This window comes from Narcine bancroftii, chromosome 1 (assembly GCF_036971445.1).
Source record: "Narcine bancroftii isolate sNarBan1 chromosome 1, sNarBan1.hap1, whole genome shotgun sequence".
Lineage (NCBI taxonomy): Eukaryota > Metazoa > Chordata > Chondrichthyes > Torpediniformes > Narcinidae > Narcine > Narcine bancroftii.
In genome coordinates, this window is record NC_091469.1 from 391620710 (window position 1) to 391637929 (window position 17220).

At 42.3% G+C, this 17220-nt stretch overlaps 1 protein-coding gene across 3 annotated transcripts in view; it reads left to right on the forward strand.

The window, feature by feature from the left end:
* asb4 (ankyrin repeat and SOCS box containing 4) overlaps positions 1-13831 on the forward strand; it is a 52127-nt gene extending 38296 nt beyond the window's left edge. For all 3 annotated transcript variants that reach the window (XM_069913672.1, XM_069913673.1, XM_069913674.1), the window contains exon 5: positions 9829-13831. In XM_069913672.1, coding sequence (XP_069769773.1) covers positions 9829-10017 — 189 coding nt within the window. In that variant the 3' untranslated portion in view covers positions 10018-13831. The remainder of the gene's footprint in view (positions 1-9828) is intronic.
* The last annotated feature ends 3389 nt before the right edge of the window (positions 13832-17220 follow it).

Below are 17220 nucleotides of genomic sequence, written 5' to 3' on the forward strand. Positions count from 1 at the left end.
TCTGAATTAAAAAAACTAAAAAAAACCTACAGATATAGCTAAACCACGCCGATCACTCCGATCTCATCTTACAGCCCAATTATCATACATAATCATAGAAAGAAAACAGAGCCAGATCAACTCACCACAAATGAAAATATTGAATAAATGGTCGCCAGGTTAACTCAAACTTAGAAGGGGATTCATAGACAGAGTTTCTAATTTTCTCTAAATTTAAACATAGTATAGTTTGGGTAAACCATTGGAAAACAGTGGGAGGATTAACCTCTTTCCAATTCAATAGTATAGATCTTCTAGCCATTAGTGTAAGAAAAGCAATCATACGATCCGCAGGAAGAGATAAATAAGTCAAATCTATCATAGGTAATCCAAAAATTGCAGTAATGGGATGTGGTTGTAAATCAATATTCAAAACAGTAGATATAATGGAAAAAATTTCCTTCCAATAATTCTGTAAAGAGGGACAGGACCAAAACATATGTGTAAGGGAAGCTTATTTACTCTGGAAAGTTAAAGGTATAACATGCTTTTCGGATTTATTCTTGGATAACTCTTTCATGTCATTTGAACAATTATCCATGAAATATGATTTACCTCGATCTCATTTCTTTTGATATTTGCAGATTAGGAGTTTCTTAGTTTCGACTTTACCCTCTTTTCCCAATCGGGAGACTACGACTGTTTTAGAGGATATACTATATTCAAAATTCCCTCCAAAAGGTGTGATATCTAAATTATATAATATAATTACAAAAATAAATTCTGGGACTTTTGAAAAGTTTAAAAATGATTGGGAAAGAGAACTCAATCTTCATATTTCCAATGAAAATTGGAATAAAATTCTGCGACTGGTAAACTCTTCTTCTCTATGTGCAAAACATTCACTAATACAGTTTAAAGTTGTTCACAGAGCTCATATGTCTAAAGATAAACTCCATCGCTTTTATTCTCATATCGATCCTATATGTGATAAATGTCAATTGGAGCTCATCTTTCATTAAGACTGCAACTCCACCTCTCTTACCATCCTTTCTATCTCTTTGCACCACCTGATACCCTTGAAAGATTAATTCCCATTTAGGGTCACCTTGTAGCCATGTTTCCGTGATGGCTACCAAATCATAGGCATGGGTACCGATTTGCGCCTCAAGTTCACTAACCTTATTTCTAATACTGCGGGCATTCAGATAAAGTGCCCTTATGCTCGTTGTCCTTTTAATATCTAGTGACTTCTGTAACCTTTTTTTTTTAATTTTTCTGCCCACTATTTTTCTTTGTAATTTTTTTAACATTATCATTGTCCCGAAAACTCACTGCACCATCTGATTTTTTACTTTCTCCTCCCAACATTACTTTTCCTATTTTACTTTTCCTGGCCATTCCTGGCCATTACCCTTTTCACTATCACTCTGGTTCCCACACCCCTGCCAATTTAGTTTAAACCTTGCCCCATTGCAGTACCAAACATACTTGCCAAAATGTTGACACCTTTTGGATTTAGGTGCAACCTGTCCCTCTTGTAAAGATCATGCCTTCCCCAAAAGAGATCCCCATGATCCAAGAAGTCAAATCCTTGCCCTGTACACCAGCACCTCAGCCACACGTTCATTTTCCTTATTTTTACATTCTTTTCATCACTTGCATTTGGAACAGGTAGTAATCCCGAGATCACCACCCTAGCGTTCCTGTCTTTCAGCTTTCGCCCCAGCTCACTGTAATCCCTTTTCATTACCTCCTCACTTTTCTTGTCAATGTAATTTGTACCTGTCTTGGGTAAACTTATACCTCTCATTTTGTTCGTTTTAGATTGGTCACAGTGTTTGAGCTACCGAAAGAAAACACACACACACACACACACACACACACACACACACACACACACACACACACACACACACACACACACACACACACACACACACACACACACACACACACACACCCGAGAGCAGTTCAGTTTATACAAGGCTTTATTACTAAATCTAAAGCTGAATTCACACTACAATATGCTCCCAATTATACTTATCAATGCCTGGACTGGTCCCAACTGCTAAAGCGAGGCAACGACTGCACACTTGTATAGGTTGTCGGGGTGCCGGTAGCAGCTTCTCTACCTCCCTTGATTGGGACGTTAGCTGGACTCTTGAAGTTCTTCTTCTTGCTGAGAGATGTTGCCACCTCTTGGAGAGTCTCAAACTTCAGCAGTGAAGTGGCTTATATCCCAAAAGTTGTTTACTTCAAATCTTATCTCTTAAGATAAGATTTAATTATCTTCAAGGTCTCCTGACAGTCTTCGACCAACAAAAGACAACTGCATCTCTGGGCCTCATGGTGGAAGTTGGATAATGCCTACTGATTCATATGCATCCCTGGCCCCCATATAGTGTAAATTTAGATAATCTTCTCTGATTCAACTGCATCCTGGGCCCCATGGTGGAATTTAGGTGTGTCCACTAATTCATATGCAACAAGCAGGTTCTCAGCCTTGCAGAAGCAAAGGATGCAAAAGTAAGAAACACAGTTTAAATCTTCCATTACATTCCACCCCTTGGTCGCAGCCTGTCATTTATGAGACCTTACAAGCATTTGAGTACAGAAGGAGCGAAAAAGAGAAACTAAAACTATAATAAGCACAAAAATAAACAATAATGCGAGCAACCAACGGAGAATATTGTGGTCCAATCCCCCAAATGTACCATTTAACCATGAAAAAGGATTCAAACTATCCTTGTGGGCCACAATACCCAGACACTGAAGCTCACGAACAGATTTTGAAACATGCTTAACAATATCAGATATATTAGTGGATACATCAGGCAGTGTCCCCCACAGGCAACTCCCTTGGAACGTCCTCGACATTACAAATCCAATTGCTGGCATCAAAGCAGCGGTTAAGCCAGATCAGCAGGAGCACAAGATGGAGGACCTGGAACAAAGAAGCCTGTCATATGTCACTCACGATCCCGTAAGCGTTCAGTATTTAAACAAACTAAATCATCCTGTCCCTCAATAGCTACCCACCAAGTGTTACCCTGGACAGGTATCACTATTTCCCCTTTTACAGGAGGGCCACTACCTGGTGGTGCCACCCATACCTTTTGTCTGGCATTCTCTGGCTCGGAAATGGGGGGCAATGACTGTTTTTCCTCTGGAATAGGCTGTAGTTCAGAAGCGTGAAGAAGTCGGTGGAAAGGTGTACTTCCCTTCAAAGGGCGATGATTCAAATTGTCGACTGCCTGCTGCAGCACATTGCACCACCCCTTCAAGGTCCCCAATGGTGTTTACAAACGAATTTGTTCCTTCAGTAAGCTGTTCATTCGTTCAACTAACCCGGAAGCCTGCGGGTAATAAGGAATATGGTGGACCCATAAGATACTGTTGTCAGTTGCCCAATCACAGATTGCCTTCCCGGAGAAGTGCGAACCATTATCAGACTGAATTTCCTCTGGTACATCATAACGAGAAATTAAATGGTTTAGTCCTTGGATAGTGCTAGCTTGGTCAGCTGTCTTGGTAGGAAAAGCAAAAACTAGGCCTGAAAAGGTGTCAATCATTACTAGGACGTATCGTTTACCCATACAGTCTGGCATAGGGCCTATGTAATCAATTTGCCAGACCGCAGCTGAGAGAGCACCCCATCTTATTCGGCTATGAGGACCAGGAAGAACGGTGCAGGACTTCACAAGCTGGCATGCTGGGCGTGTCCACACGACCATGCAGACATTGTTCTGATGGATGGGTAAGGCATGTGTTTGGGCCCACATAGCTGATCCCTTCTCCCCAAAATGGCCACTCTGTTCATGTGCCCATCGAGCCAGGGGGAAAGTATCGGCGCGGCTGAGAGTGACAAGCTGATCTGCTACTGCATTATGTTGTGCCTTGTTCGTCGTCGCATTGGTATGGGCATCAACATGATATACGGTTATCTCACGATGATGGGAAGCATCCCACAACAGCTGCCACAACTGTTTGCCCCATACTGGGCGGTCATGTACCAGCCAGTCATTCTTTTGCCAATCAGGCATCCATACCACTAGTCCATTATCCACAGCCCAGGAATCAGTAAACAAGCGAAGAGGGTGATCATGGGGGTCTAGTGGTAAAGTGACCGCCTTCAACTCAGCATACTGACTGGAGCCATCATCCCCCTCCTCCAATAAGTGATTTCCTGACCTGGGATAGTAAGCCACCACCTTCCACTTCTGCTTTCCTTGCATCCACCGGCTGCTACCATCAGTAAACCAGGCATCCTCTTGTTCTGCTTTCTGTACCATCTCTTCCGTGACCCCTTGGATCATCACATCATCAATATAATGTTGAATTGAGAGGGAAGGCGATACTGGCACCATCTCCAAATCACGGGAAATTAGGCTGTGGCAAATAGTGGGAGAGTGTACATAGTCCTGAGGGAGGCAGTGAAGGTATACTGGCTCCCCTTCCAGGTAAAGGCGAACAGATCCTGTGAGACCTCGTCTATAAGAATACTGAAGAAGGCATTAGCGAGATCAATGACAGCATACCATGTTGCTGAGTTCCCAGTAGCAATGTTTTCAATAAGGGTAATAATGTCCGGAACTGCCGAAGCAAGTGGTGGGGTATGTTTGTTCAAAAAACGATAGTCAACAGTCAATCTCCAGGAGCTATCCGGTTTCTGGACCGGCCAAACAGGGCTATTAAAGGGTGACTTTGTGGGCCTCACTACCCCTTCTTCTTGCAAAGCATCGATGGTGGCAGTAATCTCTTCCTGCCCCCCAGGGAGGCGATATTGTGGAATGCATACTGGTTTCGGGGGGGGGAGGCACCATCACAGGATCCCACTTAGCCGACCCACCACTAGTCTTTTCATAATAGTCCAATTTCCAAATGCAAATCCCTCTTGGCTAGTATTAAGGGCCGTACTGGCCAACATACCCAGGATACATTCGTCAGTGGCAGCCACCAGGCCACATAACCATATAGGGGAAGGGCCAACACCCACCATGGCGTGGACTTTTATTTCCTTCGCCAGGGTGATCGCTCCTCCCATCCCCTCTATTCGAAAGGTCAGTCCAGTCCAGAAGTCAGAGTTACCTGGAATCACCGAGTGCTCCGCAGCAGTATCGACCAAGGCCAAATATTGGTGGTCATTACCCCCACCCCAATGGACTGTTAACGGTATGTAGAGCCGTGGGTCCCCGTGTATCCGCCTTATCTCAATGGAGTAGACACGGGGGCCCTGCCCACACCCTCATGCTTTAGTAGGGTTCGGGGGCTTCCAGGCCCACATGCCACTATTATCCATAAGAGCCTTTTTAACCATTTGTTGTATCTCATCACGAATAACTGGAGCAAGAGAAGCTGGCTCGATAGGAGCAGCAATGGGAGAAGAAGGCACAGCTGGGCCAGGAGGACTCAACAGCTGGGGATGATGTTCCCCTGCTTTCCTCTTATAAAGGGCATAAAGGACTGCAGGAGGTTTCCCATCAATATCACTTTTAGGTATGCCTAACTTTAACAGAAAAAGGTCCTTTCTTGTCGGTCCATTATTAGCAGTAGCCCCTCTCTTTTCATCCTGCTTGTCTGATTTAACCTGGGTTGTATGTGAGTGGATTTTACCTCCCTACTCTAATTCTTGAAGCCCAGATAAGGCATGCACCGCCTCAAACACAGGGTGCCCAATTAGCAGACTAGTTATGGACAGAACCAATCCCCGTGTAGTGGGTTGAGCGGAACGAACCAATCTAGTATGCATTCTGGCCGTGAATATCTCTTCATGAGGGCTCCCCCCATGTACCCACAGCTTCAAATGCCCTGCATACAAGGCAGAGGCCAGGGCCTGTTGACGAATTACTGCTAAACCCTCCTCTGGGGTGCCCCAATTGTTCTGCAAATGTAAATCCCAATCTACTGGTGATGGGTATACTTGTAGCAGGGCATCCCCTAGAGTGGCAAGTAAGTAATCCACCTCTCTTCCTCTACCCCGCAGCTCAGCAGTGACCCGGATATCAGTAGTCAATGTTCCTAATCCCAACAATTCCTCAGGGGTTAAATATACATTACCCCCTCCTTGCTCCCAAATACGCAGGAGCCAGGCTGCCAGAGTTTCTCCTGCCTTTTGCCTATATCGATCTCCATAGGCAGCCAGCTCTTTTACAGAGAAGTCACGGATCATTGAGTGCTCTTGACCTCTGCTCCCACTTTGGCCCACAGGGTCCTCTGCCCAGTGGACGGGACGAGGCCAAGGCCATCTGTAGAGGGGGTGGGCCATTGAGCATAAGCAGGGGTTCGGGTATTTTCCCCTGGGTCCTCTTGGGAGATCAGGGTATCTATCCCTTCATTCTTTTCCCTTACATCATCTCCCCTTTCGTCTGTTTGGGAAGTCTGCTGCTTTATGGGGCAGGCGTGAACAGCAGGTGGAGAGGGCAGTATGTTAGGCACATGCTGAGGAGTATCTGCATTATTACCATGGTCATCTTTCCAGATATTCCCGCCCCATTCATCAATTACATCAGGATCGTCACCATTCCTTATCATGGCACAAATATGATGTGGATCGGGTTCTACTCCATGCCTTTCTTTATCTGCACAGAGCTGCTGCCGGAGTTTAATATTACGGCAGATCGTTTGGACATGCTTATCCTCCCATTCTTTGGCTCGGTCCTGACTGGTGCAAACAATCTCACTCATCATGGAACAGCATTGTCGCAGGGCTTCTAGCTCCTCCTCTAGTCGCTCTCTCTTAAGCTGAGATTCTACTTCTCGCTGAACTAATTCTGCTTCACGCTGAACAGAGTGGCGTAAGGCTGTGGCCAGCAGATTAAAACCGTCCCCTTTTTACCAGGAAATTTACTTTCTCGAAGGAGAGTGGCAACCCGCTCTCCCAGAGGAGCACTTGATGGGTCTAACTTCTCATCTCAACTAATGCAAAAAGACAGGGTATTGGCCAACATGCCAAACCCATCATCTTTTGAAGTCCATCCCAGAATCAAGAACTGCTCAGGGCTCACCTCTTTCTTTCGGCGAAACATCTTGAGACCAACCCTGCTCACAGCGCCAATTGTCTTGGGTAAACTTATACCTCTCATTTTGTTCGTTTTAGATTGGTCACAGTGTTTGAGCTACCGAAAGAACACACACACACACACACACACACACACACACACACACACACACACACACACACACACACACACACACACACACACACCGAGAGCAGTTCAGTTTATACAAGGCTTTATTACTAAATCTAAAGCTGAATTCACACTACAATATGCAAGCCCTTCCCAATTATACTTTATCAACGCCTGGATTGGTCCCAACTGCCGAAGCGAGGCAACGACTGCACACTTGTATAGGTTGTCGGGGCGCCGGTAGCAGCTTCTCTACCTCCCTACACCGGGACGTTAGCTGGACTCTTGAAGTTCTTCTTCTTGCTGAGAGATGTTGCCACCTATTGGAGAGTCTCAAACTTCAGCAGTGGGACCATGGCTTATTTTATCCAAAAGTTGTTTACTTCAAATCTTATCTCTTAAGATAAAATTTAATTATCTTCAAGGTCTCCTTATATAATTAACTCCTCACTCTCCCTTACAAGCTGCAGGTCATCAATCTGCAACTCCATATCCCTAATTCGCTCCCTTAGTAACTGCATCTCGGTACACCTGGTGCAGATGTGGCCATTTGGGAGGGTGGAGGTCACCCATTGTTCCCACATCTGACACCCAGTAGAGCACTAACCCTATTGACTCTGAATACGAAGGCAAATAACTCAGCTTACCTTTTCTCCTTGCCTCCTTTCGCCGAAGCCGTTCCTCGTTGGCCGCTCCCTCCCCTTTCACTCCTTTTATTGGCCCCTTGAACAATTAGCCCTGTCACTTTCAACAAGCTCCTCCTCCTCTGACTCACAGCCCGACTCTCTCTCCAAGCTCCTCCTCCGACTCCCAGCCGAACCAAGTAGGCCCAAGCCCTGGTAAGCCCCCAACTTTAATAGCTTACCTTCTCCTCTGACTCACTTTCAGCAAGCTCCTCCTCCTCTGACTCACTTTCAGTAAGCTCCTCCTCCTCTGACTCACAGCCATGAGACCATGAACAGACATGTCAGCATGGGTATGGGGCAGGAAATTGAAATGGGTTGCCAACGTAAGATCCATGCTATTGCAGCAGACAGAGCTAAGGTGCTGAATGAAGCAATCTCCCAATTTGTGTCCAATCTTGCCAATAGAGAGGAGAGAACAACAGGAGGGCTGGGTGCAGTGATGATCCCTACAGATTCATAAGTGAAGTGTTGCTTCTCTTGGAAGGACTGTTTGGGGCCGGAATGGTGGTGACTGAGGAGGTGTGGTCATTTCTATGGGAAATTCAGGACTGACCTGAATCTCACCAGCCCCACCAAGTTCTGAGAGATGGCGTGAAGATCTCTGGAAAACAATTTGGTATGTATTTGTAACGCATATCACTGTTTTTCAGCTTAGGTGAAATCCGGAGAACTTTATGCTTCCTTGTGTGAGTTGTTAGTGCAGATCGCTCACTGTTTCCAATGAGCTGGAATTCAACCTTGCTTTAAAATGAATCGTCAGTGAGCTCTGCTAAATTTCAAAGTCATAATCATTTTATCCCAAACCCTGCAAGTCATTAGTCTTCAGTCCATGAAAAATTTGTTTTAAATGCGATGAGTGTTTCTGCCTCTCATCTTTCCAGACAATGTAACAAATCTGCATCTCCTGCTATCTTTAAATATCTGAGTTCCATAATCCAATATGCCTCTGTTTTGTCACACTACTCAATGTCATCCACTGCTGCTCAATTTCTATTTGTGGCCATGAATGGGTAATACATTAGGGATAATTATTCAGTAAATTATCCTCATACTAACAGATTCTCAGGTATGAGGATATCTGTAAAAATTCAAATAGCACATGTAATTTGTAAACATATTACCGCTAAGCACACCTCTAATGCATTTGAGGTGTCTTCCTTCACATTTTGTCCATTGGACTTTAGTTAGAACAGTGACATAATACCTCTTGTGTTACCCTCTGGCAATGCATTGCCAACAATGCACTCATTGTGATCTGAATTATTCTGCTTAAAGCAATAACAAATCAACATTCATATAAAAAATGTGATTATTCACAGGGAATATACTGTAACAATTGACCCAGTCAAATTAGTTGTTAAGAGGAATATATTTTGCCAGTTAAATATCTACAAATCATAGTCCCTTTAGAACAGTGGTTCTCAACCTTTTTCTTTCCACTCACATACCACTTTAAGTATTCCCTATGCCACAGGTGCTCTATGATTAGTAAAGGATTGCTTAAAGTGGTATGTGGTGGAAAGAAAAAGTTTGAAAACCACTATTTTAATCGTACCTAATTGACTCATTATGTGCACAGTTTCATAACCCTAAAGGAAATGGGACAATGACAATTTTTTTCAAGCAAAATAATTCAGTATCACTTGGGTCTAGAGCAGTGATTCTCAACCTTCCCTTCCCACTCACATATGACCTCAAGCAATCCCTTACTTATCACAGAGCACCGATGGCATAGGGAATACTTAAAGTGATATGTGAATGTAAAGAAAACTGCTTTAGGAAATGGAAATTGAGCAAATGCAAGCAAGGGTCCATTGCATTTGAACAGCTATCAAGTAAAAGTAAACAAATGCTGCCAAATTTTTTTTTTCAAATGCTGCCAAATTAAAGCTAAATGTGCAGTCTGTACATAGATCACCAGCCTATTATTCACCACCCTGTGTCCCTCCATAATGGCATCACACCAATCACCTTCTCATTTGTTAACTATTGATTGAGAAAGGCTGACCCATATTATTCATTTGAATTTTCAGCAATATTCAACGTTTTATAAAACTCTATTCGACATCTGCGGAAGTTCACCTCGTTCTCTGATGCACTTGGCTAGATGCACTATTCGGAGAGTGTTACGAGCAAGGTGTTACAGTGCTGTGCCAAAGCTTAACATCCCACATCGAATGAAAGAATATATTTTATTAGAGCCAGAAGGTGTGATGTACTGAGCATAAGAACGCTATTTTAACTTTGATGTGAGTATGTGCAGACTTACAAAATGTCAATGAGACATTCAGTCTTCACTGATTAACATTGCACACATCTAATGGCCCAGGCTTTGCGGTCAACAGCAAAAGAACCATGTTTGCCTGCTATTATGCTTTTCCATGGGCTGTTGGTCACAACTTAAACTAGAGGTTCTTTTCAGTGGTAGTCTACAATGACAGACAAATGATTTAGCTATGTCCCTTCAGCTAAATGAGTCTTCACTCAGTATGCAAAGTCTGAGAAGCATAAATTAGAATATTTAGTTCACAGAAGGCATAATAAATTGACAAAAGAAAGATGGGATTAAGAGAGGGAATAAAATTTGCTTAAACTCTCCAACAATAATTAAAATTGGAAAGGGTGAGAAATATTTTTTTGTCAGTCATTAAGACGTTTTGTACCATTAAGGAAACATAATGCAAAACATGTGGGCAGAAGGGGAAGAGGAAGGCCATACAAGTAGAAGGATACTATTCTGAAGATTCTGCAGATTCAGCGGGAATCAGGAGAACAAGTGCATGAACATTAATGGTGAGAGAGTAGTAATCAAAGTGGGTCTTCATTAATAGGTGTATTGAATATTTGAGCAAGGTATTTCAGCTGAACCTTTTTAAAGGTTTGGCTTGATTTTAATGAAACCATATTTCAGGAAGGATATGAAGGCCCTTGAGTGAGTACAAAGGAAATGTATCAGAATGACTCGAGTACTGAGAGATTTTAGCCACAAAGTCCATGGACTTTGATTATCGAATAATCGATGATTATTCTCCTTCGTGTAAAATAGGTAAATATGTAATTTTAAAGAGTTATATAAGGTGATGACAGGTTTATAAGGAAAAGTTATTTCTCAAGGGAGATCTTCAAAGGACCAAGTACACAAGTTTAAAGGTTTGGGGTGAGAAAAGAGGGGTGGAAATGTGAAGGAAACATTTCTATTTAGTGGGATGTGTCATCTACGTGAGTGATGAAAGTGGAGATGATTAATGATTTCAAAGGAAGGATGGATAGGTACTTAGGGATTAAACCAGTAGGAACAGAGCTGAGAAATGGGATTGACTAAGTGGCTCTGCACAGAGCTGGTATGGATTCAACTGGCCAAGTGACCTTTTTTTTCTGTACTGTATTGTAAAGACTCCATGATTTACACCCGAAAACCCGTGCTAACTGCCTCTGCTCTAATGAGTGGGTGACATATTGATAACTAGTTTGTAAGTACTGAAACATCACAGCTTTGAGTAGGTTGATGCTGTAACTTCTGGCAAGGTAGCAAAGCAGAGAAGCTTTTGAAGGAATGGGGTTCCTCAAAAAGCACCCTACTGATTTCATGGGTTCATTCTGCAGGGTCTTACCCCATTTATTCCTGAATTAGGGTGAGGACCAACAGGTTCAGTTATCCCTCATGCAAAATATAGATTGTTGGATTCCATTTGGAGTTTATCTTTGTATTAACTGTATGTGCCATATATTTCAGATGAAAACCTTGGTTTAATTAGCACACAAATATATACATTATATAACATGTTATGCTTTATGTTCTATTATATCATGGCAAGAAAAATATGAGTCCCATTAAACAAAGTGAAGTGTAAAACAAGATTAGTCGACTATTTACATTTGCAGCTTGCAGCAAATGATCAATTTACATGGTTCTTTGCCTTGGGATTGTATAATTTCATAAAGGACGCCAATGACCCAAGTGTTTGGACACTTTCTTCAAACTGCAGAATCTTAGATTGGAAGGTAGTCATTCAGCCTTTTGTGTCCATTATGGATCTACCAGTAACCCAGATCAATCCAATTAGTCCTGAGATAAAAAATTTTGAGATGTTACTTCACTATTTTTGAATTCTTATGTTGCGGCATTAAAAATAAAACCACAGCTTTTGATACCCATTAAATATAATATATTATGGTATAATTTTCATATGTAGCTGTATTTCTTAAATTAATACCTTGCGCTGTAAGATTAACAAGAGATCCACAAATTTTGGGGTCTAGTGCAGAACACAAAAGTGATGGAGGAACTCAGCAAACTCTTCCTCCTCCTACCTGAGAGCTATCCTTCTTAGTTCTCTGTCCTCTCCCCTATCACTACTCAACTTTTTCTTCACTTCACCGCCGTATCCGCCTATTGCCTGTCAGTGTGACTCCCTTCCCCTCACCCCCACCATCTTTTTATTCAGATGACTGCCTGATTTTCAACACTCCTGAAGAAGGCCTCAGGCCCAAAACGGCAACTGCATTTTGCTTTTTATGATGCTGTGTGACCTGCTGAGTTTCTCTAGCACTTTTGTTTATTGTACTTTGTGCTGTAACCACAGATCTATCTTTCTGTCTCTCCTGTCCAAACTGTAGATGGTGGTGTGGTTTTATTTACAAAATCATTTCTTAGTCTCTTCCTTTTCAATTAAGTCTCTCAATTTAACACCTTGTACCCTCTCCCGTAAATGTGAAATGCCTATTGCCTCCCACATGACCACCAAGCCCCACAAGTTTCTCATACTGAAATATGCTGTCTTTTTCTCCCACAGACTCTAATCAGAGCAACACCACAATCCTGCGTAAATGCAATTGTTTCTCACCTTGCACTTTCTCCGATTTCACAACATCCTTCAATCTTTCCCTCCATTTCCTCAAATTTATTGATTATCTAATGTGGCTTCAGCACTCCCACTTTTATAACTGCAGCTATGGACGTCTCTGATCATTTCCTCAAATTCTTTGCTACCAATATCATTCTTCTCATTCAATGTCCATAAACATCAGAATCAGGATTTATTGTCATGAACAAGTCATGAAATTCAATGTTTTGAGGCAGCGTCACAGTGCAAACATTCAGATTATGACGATCTTACAGCATTACTACAAAAAAAGTAAAGATAACTGTTCACGAAAAGTAAGGCAATGTCTAAGGTTCATTGATTATTCAGGAATCTGATGACAGCGGGGAAGAAGTTGTCCTTGTGCTGTTGAGTGCTCGTCTTTGGGCTCCTGTACCTTTTCCCTGATGGTAGCAGGGTGAAGAGGGTGTGGCCTGGGTGATTGGGGTCTTTGAGAATAGAGGCTGCTTTTTTTAAGACACTGCCTCATGTAGTTGTCCTTGATGGAGTGAAGTCTGGTGCCTGTGATGTCTCAGGCCAAGTTAACCCTCCGGAGTTTATTCTTGTCCTGAGAGTTGGCACCTCCATAGCAGGCAGTGATACAACCAGCCAGACTGCTCTCTACGGTACACCTGTAGAAGTTTACAAGAGTCTTTGGTAACATACCGAATCTCCTAAGACACCTAAACATCAATCTCATGACCCAGCTGTTCCAGGTCTTCTCCAGTATGGTGACTCTCAGCACATTCTGCATTTCCTGATGCCAATTATAATCTGCCCCTCCTTCCTGACTCTTCCCTTCACAGTTTCTGACAGGGCTGTCATCTAGGGCCATGCAATTAAATTTATCTTCACTCTATTCCTTCCCTTAAAAAACATTTCTTAAAACTCACCTTTCACCAAGATTTTTGACATCTCTTGAATATCTCTTTCCTTCCCTCAACATCTTTTTTTTAAAATCAGAGAAGTTCTTCTTCTTCAGCATACTTTATTACAATAACAATATACAAATACAATTTATTGCTGTTGGCTTAGGATAACCATGTAATGATTTAACTGTAATTAATTAACTACAGAATGATCGCTACTCTGAGAACCACTGCTTTACTTGGCATAGTTTGTGCATTTTACAAAGATAAAAATTCATGAAATTTAACAACTATAAAACTACCAGAAGGCAAAGCTTTTTATTCTCATTGTAAATTTGAAATAAAATTATATACAATATTGTCTGCTGCTTCATATATTTTTTTCCTCTATTTATTTCTAAATTTTATTTCCTGACAAACCATCAAATGTTTTACTTATGTTTACTTTCACTGAATTAATTAAAAAGTGGACATTTTTGAAATTTTATTCTACAACTCATACACTAAGGTTCTAATAAAATCTGGCAGAAAAATGGTTCCATACCCACATTCCACAGATCCTTGAGTGTGCTGGTGGACATGAGAAAACAGTGGATATATTCCTGAGCTGGTACTGCAGAAAACTGCACTAAAATAATTTGGAAATTCGATTTCAGGTTTCAGACCCCTTCATGGCAGTTGAGGAAATTAAACTTAATTAATTAAATAAATCTGAAATCAAAAGACAACATGAACATACTGAACCATCATAGGTCATTGTCAGAGTGGGCTGAGTCAGAGTGGTAAGGCTTTGGCTCAACAGGCTTCGGTGAGAACAGGTAAGAGGTGAGGAATAGTAGGAGGTGATGTAAAGAAAGGGGCACCCTATTCAAGGAACAAAAAGGATTCAGCACAGGTAAGGGTAGGTTTTAGATGTCATATATTTTGTTCCTCAAGTCATAAACAGTGGGAATGGCAGCCAAGGCAGGGCAATGGTCCTTTTGCAGAACGTGGGTTGCCAGGGAAGCTAGCAGCCTGACAACCTCATCTGTCAGCAGCTCCAGACAAGCAGAGTTATGGAATTGGAGCTGGAGTTGGATGAACTCCGGATCATTTGGGAGACAGAGGGGGGATGAGAGCAGGAGTTACAGGGACATTACCTAGAAGACAGGAGGAGGGTAGGTGGGTGATAGGAGAGGGGAAGTGCACAGGTAGGCAGTGCAGGAGGGCAACCTACAAGGGGAAAACCACGGTGATCAGGTCTCTGGCGTGGATTCTGCTTGTGCCTAGGAAGGAAAAGAAGAGACAAACTATAGTGATAGGGGATTCCATAGTTAGGGGGACAGCTATGAGGTTCTGTGGAAGAGATCAAGTATCAAAGATTGGATCTCAGATTGTGTTCACAACATTCTCAGAAGGGAGGGTAAGCAGCCTGATGTTGTGGTCCATGTAGGGACTAATGATGTGGATAGGCAGGGTGATGACGTCCTATAAAGCGAGTTCAGGAAGTTAGGTGCTAGGATGAAGGACAGGATATCCAGGGCTGTGATCTCAGGATTGCTACCCATGTCATATGCTAGTGAGGTTAGTAATAGGAGGAATATGCAGTTTAACATATGGCTTAAGTCATGGTGCAGAAGGGAGGGCTTCGGGTTTCTGGATTATCGGGCTCTCTTCCAGGGAAGGTGTGACCTGTTCCAACAAGACAATTTGCATCTGAACTGGAGGGAGATTACTATCCTTGCAGGAAGGTTTGCTGGTGCTGCTCCAGAGGGTTTACAACTAGTTTTGCAGGGGGGTGGGAACCAGAATGCCAGAGCAGTGGAGTGGAGGAAAGAAAACTGTGAAAATTGTATGCACCGTTAGATGTCAACAGGTTGTATGTGGTGGAAATGTTCTAAGCAGCATCTATTTCAATGCAAGGAGTACTATAGGAAAGGCAAATGAATTTAGAGCATGGATTGGCTTGTGGAATTATAACATTGCGGCCATTAGTGAAACGTGGTTGCAGGAGGGGCAGGACTAGCAGCTCAGTGTTCTGGGTTTCTGTTGCTTTTGATGCTATAGAATGGTTGAGGGAGATGAGAGGAGGAGGAGTGGCATTGCTCATCAGGGAAAATATCTCTAGGGCAGGACAGACCAGAGGGCTCATCTACTGAGACTATATGGGTGGAGCTGAGGAAAAGGAAAGGTATGACCAGACTCATGGGGTTGTATTACAGACTGCCCAATAGTCAATGAGAATTAGAGCAGCAGATCTGTAGAGAGATAGCAGACAGCTGCAGCAAAAGTAAGGTTGTAATAGTAGGAGATTATCTTTCCACATATTGACTGGGGATCCCATACTGTAAAAGGGCTGTATGGCTTGGAGTTTGTCAAATGTGTTCAGGAAAGTTTCCTTAATAATATATTGAGGTACCAAATGGAGAGAATACAATACTGGATCTGCTTTTAGGGAATGAAACAAGAGAGCTAATAGAAATATGTGTAGGGATCCAGTGATCATAATGCCATTAGTTTCAAGTTAATTATGGAGAAGGCTAAGTTAGGGCCTTGAGTTAAGATTCTTGATTGGAGAAAGGCCAATTTTGGGGAAATGAGAAAGGATCTAGAATTGCTGGATTGGGATAAGTTGTTTTCAGGTAAGGATGTGAGAGGTATGTGGAAAACCTTCAACGGTGAAATTTTGAGAGTACAGGGTTTGTATGTTCCTATCAGGATTAAAGGGAAGGTTAACAGCCATAGGGAATCTTTGTTTTTGAGGGATATTAGGGATCTGGATCGGAAGAAGAGAGAGGTGTATATCAGATATGAGCAAATGAGGTACTTGAGGAGTATTAAAAAATGCAAGAAAAACCTTGAAAGAAATCAGGAAGGCTAAAAGAAGGCATGAGTTTGCTTTAGCAGACAATGTGAAGGAAAATCCAAAGGGTTTCTACAGGAATATTAAGAGCAAAAGGATAGTAAGGGACAAAATTTGTCCCTTTGAAGATCAGAGTGATTGGATTTGTATGGAGCCAAAAGAGATGGGGGAGATCTTAAATGTTTTTTTTAATCAGTATTCACTCAGAAAATGGGCACAGAATCATTGGAAGGAAGGAAAACAAGCAGTGTGATCATGGAACCTAGACAGATTAAAGAGGAGTAAATGCTTGTTGTCTTAAAGCAAATAAGGGTGGATAAATACCCAAGACCTGACAAGATATTCTCTCAAGACCTTGAGGGAAGCTAGTGTAGAAGTCACAGGAGCTCTGGCAGAAATATTTTAAATGTCCTTAGTCAAAGGAGTGGTGCTGTAGAATTGGAGGGTAGCTCACATTGTTTCATTGTTTAAAAAAGGATCCAAAAGTGACCCTGGAAATCATAGGCCAGTCATTCTAATGTCAGTAGTAGGTACGTTATTGGAAGGTGTTTGAAGAGATCGGATATACAATTATTTGGAGAGCCCGAAACTGATTTGGGATAGTCAACATGGCTTTGTGCATGGTGGGTCATATTTAACCCATCATAAAGTTTTCAAGGAGGTTTTAACAGGAAAGATGATGAAGGAAAAGCTGTGGATATTGTCTACATGGAATTTAGTAGGGCTCTTGACAAGGTCTCACATGGGAAGTTAGTCAGGAAGGTTCAGATGTTAGGTATTCATGGTGAAGTAGTGAAATGGATTTGACAATGGCTGGATGGGGGAAGCCAGAGAATAGTGATGGATGGTTCT